General features: G+C 39.0%; 1 protein-coding gene across 10 annotated transcripts in view; it reads left to right on the forward strand.

Annotated features, from left to right (window-relative positions):
• The window catches only part of DNM3 (dynamin 3), a 596,153-nt gene that overhangs the window by 198,762 nt on the left and 383,196 nt on the right, over nucleotides 1-14,195 (forward strand). For all 10 annotated transcript variants that reach the window (XR_014014161.1, XR_014014162.1, XR_014014163.1 and 7 more), the window contains exons 5-6: nucleotides 3,089-3,187; nucleotides 3,765-3,925. Coding sequence is in view for 7 of the 10 variants with exons in the window: in XM_081221443.1 (XP_081077569.1) it covers nucleotides 3,089-3,187; nucleotides 3,765-3,925 (260 nt within the window). In the remaining 3 variants the exon portion in view is untranslated. The remainder of the gene's footprint in view (nucleotides 1-3,088; nucleotides 3,188-3,764; nucleotides 3,926-14,195) is intronic.

Here is a 14,195-nt window from a genome sequence, read left to right on the forward strand (position 1 = left end):
TCTCTAAGGCTTTTAATAAAAACTTTTAGTCCCTTGCCCACTCCTCCTGACTCTGGATTACTGCTTTCCAGAGACTATCACTTTCAACCCTTTTAACTTTCTTTTGTTATTTACCTACATATGTAAGGATTTGGCTGTCTCCCATACCCACATATACTTACACACCCATATATACACTTACCTCCCCAATTCTACTAATATAACGATATCATATTTTGCTAAATGAATATTTATGATTCTAAAAATATTATTCACAAGTGAACCATGTGTTAAATTATGATTAAATTTCCTTTCTTGAGTGATACTGCTGTCTTTGAGGTTGATAGTTGTCTCTTTTTTTGTTTGTTTGCATAGTCTACGTATCTGTCACCAGTGCATTCCCAACCTCTTCTACAGAAGTCTAAATCTCTAAATACGTTCAAAAGCATTAGGCTTTAAGTATCCTATCACTTTCATTTTCTTTTCTTGGTGGGGGAAGATATCTCTTCAGTAATCTTTGTCCTCTTATTCTAATAGATACTGACTGCTCTCCTGGCCTTAAACTGGGATCTACACCATCCTAAAAATTCCCTTCTTTTTCTGGTTAGATTGGATTCCCTGCTTCCTGGATTTCCTGTCTACTCCTTGGTTAGTTTGTTCCCATGTTTGGTGGAACACATCTTTTAGTAATTGTCCCTCCCCCCCACAAAAAAAAAAAGGAGAAAGGGAGATAAAATATTTTGAGATTTTGCATGTCTGAAAATATCTTTTTCTACTGTCACATTTATTGGTAGTTTAGAATTCTAGTCTAGAAATTATCTTTCTCTCAGAATTTTGAAAACATTGCTCTGTGGGATTTTAGTTTCCAGTTTGCTGCTGGGAAGACTGATGCTGTAATGATTCTTAAAACTTTTTTTTTTTAATAACTTTTTTAACTTCTATGGAAGCTTTTTAGGATATTTTATTTGTGCCCAGTTTTATTTGTGCCCAGTATTATGAAATCTTATACTTATATGCCATATTGTGTGTTATGTATATGTATGTTTTTCATATTGTGTTGGGCACTTGATGGGTTAATTCAATTCCTAAATTCATCTTTCACTTATAGGACATCTTATTGAATAGTATGTCCCTACATCCCCAACTGTTTCTGTTTGTCATTCTCTCTCTTATTGGAATGCCAATCATTCAGATGTTGTATCTTCTGAATCATTTCTCTAGTTTTAAAAAAGTTTTTCCTTTCCTATTATTTACTTCTTTTTCTTTTGTTTTCTGGGGGGGGGTTCCTAACTTTGTATTCCAACATTATTATTTCTGCTCTCATATTTTTAATTATTGAAAATTATTTTTGTTTGTTCAAAAATTTCCTTTTATGGCATTCTATTTTTGTCCCATGAATGCTATGACCTCTCCTTTCTCTCTGAGGATATTAATACAAATAATAGTTTTCTTCTGTATTTTGCATTATCTTTGTTTTCTTTAATTCAGCTTTATAACGTTTATTTGTTTTGGTCTCATATTAGTGAATCTCCTTGGCTGTCCATTCATATTTAAAGGTGAAATATTATCAGGTGGTTGGAGTTCTGTGTGAGTGTTCTTGAATTATGGAATGATAGACTTCACAGCAGAATGATTTATTGGACTATTTTAATTATCGTTCCTTCGAATATCAATATATATGTTTTTCTCCTGGAATGGTTAGTATCCCCAGACCATTGTTCCAATCTCTTGCTTGGGGGGTTAAAATCTGCCAGCCATCTCTTTCTTGAAGTCAAATTAGGGAACTGGCCTGGGGAGGGGGGTCCCTGCCATTCTCTATGTAATATTTTACTTAATCATCCTCTTTTAATACCAGATCCATCCAAACTGGGCCAGGGACCCATGAGTTCAGAGTTTTTTCTAGTTCAGTCTTTCCAGAGAGTAAACCTGTACTGTCCTGCCAGGATGGACCAGGGCAGCTCCTAGCTATGTTACCCATGGAAATCTGACTGATTCCATCCAGTACTTCTGTTTTCAGCTTCAGCTGCCACCACCACTCTCCATAGTTTTCAGAGCTTTCTGTCCCCCAGGTCTTGAATCTTACTGAGATGCTGTGATGTAAATTATTTAGTTTCTGGACGTCTCCTTTTGTTGGCTTTCTTGGATGCAGTTTTCCTCTTTCTCTGATATGTTAAGTTGGTTAGCAGTCATCCAGCTAGATTTACAGTCTCAAAAATTTTCTGCATTCCTTTCCTATTTTCTTTGACTTTCTTGGTTTAAGCCTTTTTAATAAATTTTTTTTTTTTTTTTTAACCACGATAAGCAGTATATTGGTTAAAAGCATGGACTCTGGAACCAGACTGCCCAGATCCACTTCTTATATGACCTTGGGAAAGTTATTTAATCTCTCTCTGGCTTAGTTTCACCATCTTAAAAAATTAGTGGTTGGAGTACCTTTTAAGATTAAATAATTTCCAATGCTTTATTTTACAGATGAGGGAAACTGAGACCTGGAGAATTAAGTGACTTGCCTTGACTAGAATCCAAGGCTCAGAATTCCTATTTCAGGCTTCTTTCTATTAAATCATATTTCCTTTTCTGCGAGTTTGTTTTTGGGGATGATGCTATCCTATACGTAGTTTTCTTCTTTTTATGTTTTTGACCTCAGGTACTCAGAACTGGATCAATAATAAGCTTTGGTTTATGACACACCCATATCATTGGTCCATGTGTAGCCTATTTTTTTGTTTTTAATAATGTGATACATAAAAAGTTAAAACATCCATATTGTGTGCAATCCCTGGGAGGAAAATTTAAATGTATCATTTCCATGTATGCATAGTACAAAAATAAACTCATACATTTAAAAGTATTTTGGTGAAGCAGCTATTTGTTCTTTTCTCTCCTGAATCAAGAGTTATCTTATGGATGGGTGGTTTGCAACTCTCTGCCTCAACCCATTGACATTCACTAGACTGGGGTAGTAGTGGATTAGAAAACAAAGTAAATGGAGAGGAACAGGGAAAGAACCAGGACATGAGTGCTTTGCAATTAGCATTGAGACATATATGTCTCTGAAACTTGTTAGTATTCTGCAAATTGTGTAATGTGGGGTTTGTTTGTGTTGCAGGTCTAAGAACCATTGGAGTCATCACCAAACTGGATCTTATGGATGAGGGAACGGATGCCAGGGATGTCCTAGAGAATAAGCTGCTGCCGCTTCGCAGGGGTAATGTACTGTGTCCTGTACAGGATTTCCTTTGATGATGTGGCAGAGAAACAACTGGGAAAACAATGGGAAGCTGGATTTTAACGTCTCCACAGTTGGGAGGAATGGATTGATGATTAGTTACACATTTTATGGAATGGCATGGTGTTCCCAAATGATGTATTAAAAATTATCCAAAGGGAGAACTATTCCTTCAAATAATAAGAAAACAGGAAAAGGCAGGTGTTTGAAGGGAGGGTATAAATATTCATCATAGACTGCATACATGTATACTGTTTAAGTCTGAATTATTTACTTGCCTGCTATATGACAAAACGGCTTAGAGATTTACTCTATTTAAATGCACAGATCTTTTAAGGACAAAGGACATTATTTTGTTAATGCTAAAAAAATCAACGTTAGCCAAATCATCCAGCCGTTGTTAAATACTGATATCTCAAACTATGTTTTGTAAAGGGATCTATTCTTCAGGCCCTGAAATAATTTTTTTTTCTTATTCAGCCTCTTCAAGAGTGTTAGAATTTCCCCAGAATAAATCAAAGGTGTCCCAACTCCATAGGTGTGTGTTTTGTTTTAGGTTACGTGGGGGTGGTAAACAGGAGCCAGAAGGACATAGATGGGAAGAAGGATATAAAGGCTGCCATGTTGGCAGAAAGGAAATTTTTTCTCTCACACCCGGCTTACAGACATATTGCTGATCGGATGGGGACCCCACACCTTCAGAAGGTCCTTAATCAGGTAAAGATGTTTTCTTCAAGTGAAAAGAACAATGATAAAATATGTAAATGACTATTGGAATCCATATTTCTTATTTTTATACTCTTTTTCTAAACTAAGACATTTAGCATAATGATAGAAATTAAAAAGATGAATATGAATACTGGGATCCAGACTGTTACTATTCTAAGTGACCAGACTCCACCTTAATATTATTGAAAAAACAGCACGCAAAGCAGAAATACATATTTATTTGGAACAGTGAGCAGGGGAATACATTTTAGCACATGTTTACTCATAATATATAGTTATCTTAAGGAGTGAAACTTTTATATCTCTGAAAAGTCAGTCTCTTGGCATTTGTTTTTGAAATATCAGTCTGTGATGGTTAGGTTAAATTTTCTGTAAGGTTTTGTTAGGATTCATTTGTTCCTTAATTTACAATCTTGAAAATACATAAGCAATTATTGATCTACATTCCTCTAAGAAGCTTTTCCAGATAATCTGTTTCCCTGTGACAGATAGAATTAGGCCCTCTCCCTCCCCTCGTCCCACGCACGTACACATTTCTTGCATAAACATTCAGTAGGCTTGGCCACATATTTTCCTGCCCTTAGTGGAGTTAAGAGTCATTGTCATTGAGTGTAGAGCTCCCACCCCAAGATTTGATCACATTGACTCAAACAGTGAGCAGCTTTTCTCACAAAAAGCACTGTGGAGGGGAGCTTCAAGATGGTGGAAGAGTAAGACGTGGAGATCACCTTCCTCCCCACAAACACATCAGAAATAACATCTACATGTAGAACAACTCCTACAGAACACCTACTGAACACTGGCAGAAGACCTCAGACCTCCCAAAGGCAACTCCCCACGTACCTGGGTAGGGCAAAAGAAAAAAGACAAAAGAACAGGGACGGGACCTGCACAAGTGGGAGGGAGCTGTGAAGGAGGAAAGGTTTCCACACACTGGGAAGCCCCTTCGCGGGCGGAGACTGCGGGTGGCGGAGGGGGGAAGCTTCGGAGCCACAGAGGAGAGCGCAGCACCAGGGATGAAGAGGGCAAAGCGGAGAGATTCCAGCACAGAGGATCGGTGCCGACCTGCACTCACCAGCCTGAGAGGCTTGTCTGCTCACCCGCTGGGATGGGCGGGGGATGGGAGCTGAGGCTCGGGCTTACCTCGGATCCCAGGGAGAGGACTGGGGTTGGCTGCGTGAACACAGCCTGAAGGGACTAGTGCGCCACGGCTAGCCGGGAGGGAGTCCGGGAAAAAGTCTGGAGCTGCCGAAGAGGCAAGAGACTTTTTCTTGCCTCTTTGTTTCCTGGTGCGTGAGGAGAGGGGATTAAGAGAGCTGCTTAAAGGAGCTCCAGAGATGGGCACGAGCCACAGCTATCAGCGCGGACTCCGGAGCCAGGCATGAGCCACTAAGGCTGCTGCTGCCGCCACCAAGAAGCCTGTGAGCAAGCACAGGTCACTATCCATGCCTCCCCTCCCAAGAGCCTGTGCAGCCCTCCACTGCCAGGGTCCTGTGATCCAGGGACAACTTCCCTGGGAGAACGCATGGCATGCCTCAGGCCGGTGCAACGTCCCGCTGGCCTCTGCCGCCGCAGGCTCACCCCACATCCATACCCCTCCCTCCCCCCAGCCTGAGTGAGCCAGAGCTCCTGAATCAGCTGCTCCTTTTACCCCATCCTGTCTGAGCGAAGAACAGATGCCCTCAGGTGACCTACATGCAGAGGTAGGTCCAAATCCATCGCTGAACCCCAAGAGCTGTGCGAAAAATAAGAGAAAGGGAAATCTCTCCCAGCAGCCTCAGGAGCAGCTAATTATTTCTCCACAATCAACTTGATGTACCCTGCATCTGTGGAATACCTGAACAGACAACAAATCATCCCAAATTGAGGAGGTGGAGTTTGGGAGCAACAATATTTATATATTTTTTCCCTTTTTCTCTTTTTTTGTGAGTGTGTATGTGTATGCTTTTGTGTGTGATTTTGTCTGTATAGCTTTGCTTTTACCATTTATCTTAGGGTTCTGTCTGTCCATTTTTCTTTGTTTGTTTTTTTAGTATAGTTTTTAGCACTTGTTATTGGTGGATTTGTTTTTTGGTTTGGTTGCTCTCTTCTTTTTCTTTTTTTATATTACTTAAAAATTTTTTTTAAATAATTTTTATTTTTTAATACCTTTATTTTATTTTACATTTAATTTAATTTATTTTATTTTATCTTCTTCTTTCTTTCTTTCTTTCCTCCCTTTTATTCTGAGCTGCATGGATGACAGGCTCTTGGTGCTCTAGCCAGGTGTCAGTGCTGTGCCTCTGAGGTGGGAGCACCAAGTTCAGGACACTGGTCCACAAGAGACCTCCCAGCTCCACGTAATATCAAACGGCAAAAATCTCCCAGAGATCACCAACTCAACGCCAAGACCCAGCTCCACTCAACGACCAGCAAGCTACAGTGCTGGACACCCTACGACAAACAACTGGCAACACAGGAACACAACCCCATCCATTAGTAGAGAGGCTGCCTAAAATCATAATAAGGCCACAGACAGCCCAAAACACACCACCAGACGTGGACCTGCCCACCATAAAGACAAGATCCAGACTCATCCACCAGAACACAGGCACTAGTCCCCTCCAACAGGAAGCCTACCCAACACACTGAACCAACCTTAGGCACTGGGGACAGACACCAAAAACAGTGGGAACTACGAACCTGCAGCCTGCGAAAAGAAGACCCCAAACACAGTAACTGAAGCAAAATGAGGAGACAGAGAAACACACAGCAGATGAAGGAGCAGGCAAAAACCCACCAGACCTAACAAAGAGGAAATAGGCAGTCTACCTGAAAAAGAATTCAGAATAATGATAGTAAAGGTGATCCAAAATCTTGGAAATAGAATGGAGAAAATACAAGAAATGTTTAACAAGGACCTAGAAGAACTAAAGAGCAAATAAACAGGATGAACAACACAATAAATGAAATTAAAAATTCTCTAGAACGTAACAATAGCAGAATAACTGAGACAGGAGAATGGATAAGTTCTTCTTATCCGTTATCTTATCCAACCTGGAAGATAAAATAGTTGAAATAACTACTGCAGAGCAGAATAAAGAAAAAAGAATGAAAAGAAATTAGGACAGTCTCAGAGACCGCGGGTACAACATTAAATGTATCAACATTCGAATTATAGGGGTCCCAGAAAAAGAACAGAAAAAGAAAGGGACTAGGAAAATATTTGAAGAGATTATAGTTGAAAACTTCCCTAATATGGGAAAGGAAATAGTTAATCGAGTCTGGGAAGCACAGAGAGTCCCATACAGGCTAAATCCAAGGAGAAACATGCCAAGACACATATTAATCAAACTATCAAAAATTAAATACAAAGAAAAAATACTAAAAGCAGCAAGGGAAAAACAACAAATAACAAACAAGGGTATCCCCATAAGGTTAACAGCTGATCTTGCAGGAGAAACTCTGAAAGCCATAAGGGAGTGGCAGGACATATTTATAATGCTGAAGGAGAAAAACCTACAACATAGATTACCCAGCAAGGATCTCATTTAGATTTAATGGAGAAATTAAAACCTTTACAGACAAGCAAAGCTAAGAGGATTCAGTACCACCAAACCAGCTGTACAACAAATGCTAAAGGAACTTCTCTAGGCAGGAAACACAAGAGAAGGAAAAGACCTACAATAACAATCCCAAAACAATTAAGAATATGGTAACAGGAACATACATATCGAATAATACCTTAAATGTAAATGGATTAAATGCTGCAACCAAAAGGCATAGACTGGCTAAATGGATACAAAAACAAGACCTGTATATTGTCTACAAGAGACCCACCTCAGACCTAGGGACACATACAGACTGAAAGTGAGGGGTTGGAAAAAGATATTCCATGCAAATGGAAATCAAAGCTGGAGTAGCAATTCTCATATCAGACAATAGACTTTAAAACAAAGATTATTACAAGAGACAAAGAAGGACACTACATACTGATCAAGGTTTCAATCCAAAAAGAAGATATAGCAATTGTAAATATATATGCACCTAACATAGGAGCACCTCAGTACATAAAGCAAATGCTAACAGCCATAAATGGGGAAATCAACAGTAACACAAAATAATACTAGGGGACTTTAACACCCCACTTTCACCAATGGACAGATCATCCAAAATGAAAATAAATAAGGAAACACAAACTTTAAATGACACATTAAACAAGATGGACTTAATTGATATTTATGGGACATTCCATCCAAAAACAACAGAATACATATTCTTCTCAAGTGCTCATGGAACATTCTCCAGGATAGATCATATCTTGGGTCACAAATCAAGCCTTGGTAAATTTAAGAATATTAAAATCATATCAAATATATTTTCCAGCCACAACGCTGTGAGACTAGATATCAATTACAAGAAAAAATCTGTAAAAATTACAAACACATGGAGGCTAAACAATGGAGGCTAAACACATGGAGGCTAAACAATACACTACTTAATAACCAAGAGATCACTGAAGGAATCAAAGAGGAAATCAAAAAATACCTAGAAACAAATGACAATGAAAACATGATGACCCAAAACCTATGGGATGCAACAAAAGCAGTTCTAAGAGGGAAGTTGTTAGCAATACAATCCTACCTCAAGAGACAAGAAACATCTCAAATAAACAACCTAACCTTACAGCTAAAGCAATTAGAGAAAGAAGAACAAAAAATCCCCAAACTTAGCAGAAGGAAAGAAATCATAAAGATCAGATCAGAAATAAATGAAAAAGAAATGAAGGAAATGATAGCAAAGATCAATAAAACTAAAGGCTGGTTCTTTGAGAAGATAAACAAAATTGATAAACCATTAGCCAGACTCATGAAGAAAAAAAGGGAGAAGACTCAAATCAATAGAATTAGAAATGAAAAAGAAGTAACAACTGACACTGCAGAAATACAAAATATCATGAGAGATTACTGCAGGCAACTATATGCCAATAAAATGGAAAACCTGGAAGAAATGGACAACTTCTTAGAAATGCACTACCTTCCGAGACTGAACCAGGAAGAAATAGAAAACATGAACAGACCGATCACAAGCACTGAAATTGAAACTGTGATTAAAAATCTTCCAACAGGGCTTCCCTAGTGGCACAGTGGTTGAGAGTCCGCCTTCCGATGCAGGGGACACAGGTTTGTGCCCCGATCCGGGAAGATCCCACATGCCATGGAGCGGCTGGGCCTGCGAGCCATGGCCGCTGAGCCTGTGCATCCGGAGCCTTTGCTCCACAACGGGAGAGGCCACAACAGTGAGAGGCCCGTGTACTGCAAAAAAAATAAAAATAAAAAAAATAAAATCTTCCAACAAATAAAAGCCCAGGACCAGATGGCTTCACAGGCAAATTCTATCAAACATTTAGAGAAGAGCTAATACCTATCCTTCTCAAACTCTTCCAAAATATAGCAGGGGAGAAACACTCCCAAACTCATTCTACGAGGCCACCATCACCCTGATACCAAAACCAGACAAAGATGTCACAAATAAAGAATACTATAGGTCAATATCACTAATGAAGATAGATGCAAAAATCCTCCACAAAATACTAGCAAACAGAATCCAACAGCACATTAAAAGGATCATACACCATGATCAAGTGGGGTTTATCCCAGGAAAACAAGGATTCTTCAATGTACACAAATCAATCAATGTGATACACCATATTAACAAATTGAAGGAGAAAAACAATATGATCATTTCAATAGATGCAGAGAAAGCTTTCGAGAAAATTCAACACCCATTTATGATAAAAACCCTCCAGAAAGTAGGCAGAGGGAACTTTCCTCAACATAATAAAGGACATATATGAGAAACCCACTGCCAACATCGTCCTCAATGATGAAAAAGTGAAACCATTTCCACTAAGATCAGGAAAAAGACAAGGTTGCCCACGCTCACCACTATTATTCAACATAAGTTTTGGAAGTTTTAGTCACAGCAATCAGAGAAAAAAAAGTAATATAAGGAATCCAAATCAGAAAAGAGGAAGTAAAGCTGTCACCGTTTGCAGATGACTTGATACTATACATAGAGAATCCTATAGATGCTAACAGAAAACTACTAGAGCTAATCAATGAATTTGGTAATGTAGCAGGATACAAAATTAATGCACAGAAATCTCTTGCATTGCTATACACTAATGATGAAAAATCTGAAAGTGAAATTAAGAAAACACTTCCATTTACCATTGCAACAAAAAGAATAAAATATCTAGGAATAAACCTACGTATGGAGACAAAAGACCTGTATGCATAACATTATAAGACACTGATGAAAGAAATTAAAGATGATACAGACAGATGGAGAGATATACCATGTTCTTGGATTGGAAGAATCAACATTGTGAAAATGACTCTACTACCCAAAGCAATCTACAGATTCAGTGCAATCCCTATCAAGCTAACACTGGCATTTTTCACAGAACTAGGACAAAAAATTTCACAATTTGTATGGAAACAGAAAACACCCCAAATAGCCAAAGCAATCTTGAGAATGAAAAACGGAGCTGGAGGAATCAGGCTCCCTGACTTCAGACTATACTACAAAGCTACAGTAATCAAGACAGTATGGTACTGGCACAAAAACAGAAATATAGATCAATGGAACAGGATAGAAAGCCCAGAGATAAACCCACTCATATATGGTCACCTTATCTTTGATAAAGGAGGCAAGAATATATCAGTGGAGAAAAGGCAGCCTCTTCAATAAGTGGTGCTGGGAATCCTGCACAGCTACATGTAAAAGAATGAAATTAGAGTACTCCCTAACACCATCCACAAAAATAAACTCAAAATGGGTTAAAGACCTAAATGTAAGGGCAGACACTATAAAACTCTTAGAGGAAAACATAGGCAGAACACTCTATGACGTAAATCACAGCAAGATCCTTTTTAACCCACCTCCTAGAGAAATGGAAATAAAGACAAAAATAAACACATGGGACCTAATGAAACTTAAAAGCTTTTGCACAGCAAAGGAAACCATAAACAAGATGAAAAGACAACCCTCAGAATGGGAGAAAATATTTGCAAATGAAGCAACTGACAAAGGATTAATCTCCAAAATTTACAATCAGCTCATGCAGCTCAATATCAAAAAAACAAACAACCCAGTCCAAAAATGGGCAGAAGACCTAAATAGACATTTCTCCAAAGAAGATATACAGATTGCCAACAAACACACGAAAGATTTCTCAACATCTTTAATCATTAGAGAAATGCAAATCAAAACTACAAGGAGAGGGCTTCCCCGGTGGCGCAGTGGTTGAGAGTCTGCCTGCCGATGCAGGGGACGCGGGTTCGTGCCCCGGTCCGGGAAGATCCCACATGCCGCGGAGCGGCTGGGCCCGTGAGCCATGGCCGCTGAGCCTGCGTGTTCGGAGCCTGTGCTCCACAACGGGAGAGGCCACAACTGTGAGAGGCCTGCGTACCACAAAAAAAAAAAAAAAAAAAAACTACAAGGAGATATCATCTCACACCAGTCAGAATGGCCATCATCAAAAAATCTAGAAACAGTAAATGCTGGAGAGGGTGTGGAGAAAAGGGAACCCTCTGGCACTGTTGGTGGGAATGTAAAGTGATACAGCCACTATGGAGAACAGTATGGAGTTTCCTTAGAAAACTAAAAATAGAACTACCATACGACCCAGCAATCCCACTACTGGGCATATACCCTGAGGAAACCATACTTCGATAAGAGTCATGTACCACAATGTTCATTGCAGCTCTATTTACAATAGCCAGAATATGGAAGCAACCTAAGTGCCCATCAACAGATGAATGGATAAAGAAGATGTGGCACATATATACAATGGAATATTACTCCGCCATAAAAAAAATGAAATTGAGTTATTTGTAGTGTGGTGGATGGACCTAGAGTCTGTCATACAGAGTGAAGTATGTCAGAAAGAGAAAAACAAATACCATATGCTAACACATATGTGTGGAATCTAAAAAAAAAATGTCATGAAGAACCTAGGGGTAAGACAGGAATAAAGACACAGACCTACTAGAGAATGGACTTGAGGATATGGGGAGGTGGAACGGTAAGCTGGGACAAAGTGAGGGAGTGGAATGGACATATATACACTACTAAACGTAAAATAGATAACTAGTGGGAAGCAGCCGCATAGCACAGGGAGATCAGCTCGGTTGTTTGTGACCACCTAGAGGGGTGGGATAGGGAGGGTGCGAGGGAGGGAGATGCAAAGGGGAAGAGATATTGGACATATGTATATGTATAACTGATTCCCTTTGTTATTAAGCAGAAACGAACACACCATTGTAAAGCAATTGTACTCTAATTAAGATTAAAAAAAAGAAAGCACTTTGTAACTTTTTATCTATGAACTTAAATTAGTCAAGTAATTATCAGAAGTTCTGATTGTTCCCTCCTAGAAGGTGTCAGTAGAGGCTAACAGAGTAATAGGCTGCTTGTTACATTATACCTGAATCATTTAGGCAAAACAATTGAAGAAGTTTTAGAAAATAAAAAACAGTGGTGTACTTCTATTTTAAGCGACATAGTACTTCTATTTTAATGTGAAATTTGTACTTTTAAATTAAGGGTAGGTGAGTATTTGGAAGCCATGAAGCAGTGATAGTTGTGTCATTTAAAAATTATGAACATGGTTTAGAGAAGGACTGGTTTGTCATGCAAGAACCATGATAGTCTATCAATATATTTAGCTCTGGTAAAATTCTTTTTTGATTGCTGCTTTCGTGCCTGTATTGGTCTAAGAAAAAAAATCTTAGAGAAATATCACTAAGATGATCAGAAAGATAAAGTTAGGAATAAATTAAGTTGTGAATACTGGATGGATATGATTGACCATTTGGTTACTACAGGTGACCCCTAAATTATGGCCTAACTGATTCTGGTTGACTGAAAATTGAATAAATGTTATACTGAAAATCTTTCATTTCCTGGATAATCCGTTTCTCTATTGCTTCATACGGTGTTTGAAATTAAGAGAATCTTATTGCTGATTTAATGTGCACCAACACCTCTGACCCTGAACCAGTTACTATGGCAAAAACTGGAAGAGAACAGGACATTTTTGAGGAATTGAAAGGAATATTATTATGGTTGAAGGGCAGAGAGTGAGGGAATGAGTTGTAAGAGATGAATTTGGAGATGCAGGCAGTGGCTGGGTCCTACGGTGTTTGTAGGCCAAGTTAAGGATTTTGGCTCTTATCCTAAGAGCAGTGGGGAGTCAGTTGTTTAAGGAATCTGAGAAGGGGAATAACACAGTCATATCTGTGGATTAAAAAGGATTATGGTGGTTGCAGATAGGAAGACCAAGAGTAGAGATGAGAGGACCACTTAGGAGTCAAAGTGAGAAATGATGGCAGCTTGGTCTCAGTTAGGGCCAGTGGAGATGGGAAAAGAAAGCAGATTTGAGAAATGTTTTGGAAAATTGAGAACTTGGTGGTAGATTAGCTCTGGTGGGTGATGGAGTGGTAAAGTCAAGGATAACTCCCAAGTTCCCAGGTTGTTACGAAGTCATCAAAATGGAGAACCCTGAAGGGAATATTAGGTACTTTATTTCAGACATGCTGAGGTTGATGCTTCCAAGAGGAGAAGTCAGGCAGGTGGTCTAATACATATACCCTCACCAAAGATAAGAAGTCTGGTCTTTAGATAACATGTCCATAGCCACAGGTGTTTGAATATATATTGAAACCATGGATGAAATGATTGCCTTAGTAGAGAACAGACAGTGACCAAAGAAGAGGTGTAGGACCCACATTTGAGGTATGTCAATATTTACAGGTCTGGCAGAGGAGAACAACTTGGCAAAGGAGATGGATAAGGTATTCAGAAAGGTTCGGAGAAAAATGACAGGAGCTGGGGTCATGAAAGCTAAGGAAAGAAGTGTTTTAGAAAACTAGGAGTGGTCCTTAGTATTGCTTTGCTATTGAGATATATGAGAAACAAATGGTAGAAACCAAGTATTTTGATTATTTACCACTCACATGGCAGTCAGGTGGCCACTGGTTTCTCGTGGTTACTGTTACTCTTAGATTTGAGGGTTTGTGTCTTGTGGAATTGCTACTGGGAATGTAGTCATCTCTATTCTTTTGTTTTCTGCTTCAGAGCCATAATGGCAGCACATGCCAGGGGAATAACATGATAAGTCATAACTGTGGACAAGGGTATAATATAGTATGAACTATTGACAATTAAATAACTATAGATTTATTGAATAGATATATCCAGGTAACCTCAG

This window comes from Mesoplodon bidens, assembly GCF_964165515.1.
Source record: "Mesoplodon bidens genome assembly, chromosome: 2".
In the NCBI taxonomy this organism is placed as follows: domain Eukaryota; kingdom Metazoa; phylum Chordata; class Mammalia; order Artiodactyla; family Ziphiidae; genus Mesoplodon; species Mesoplodon bidens.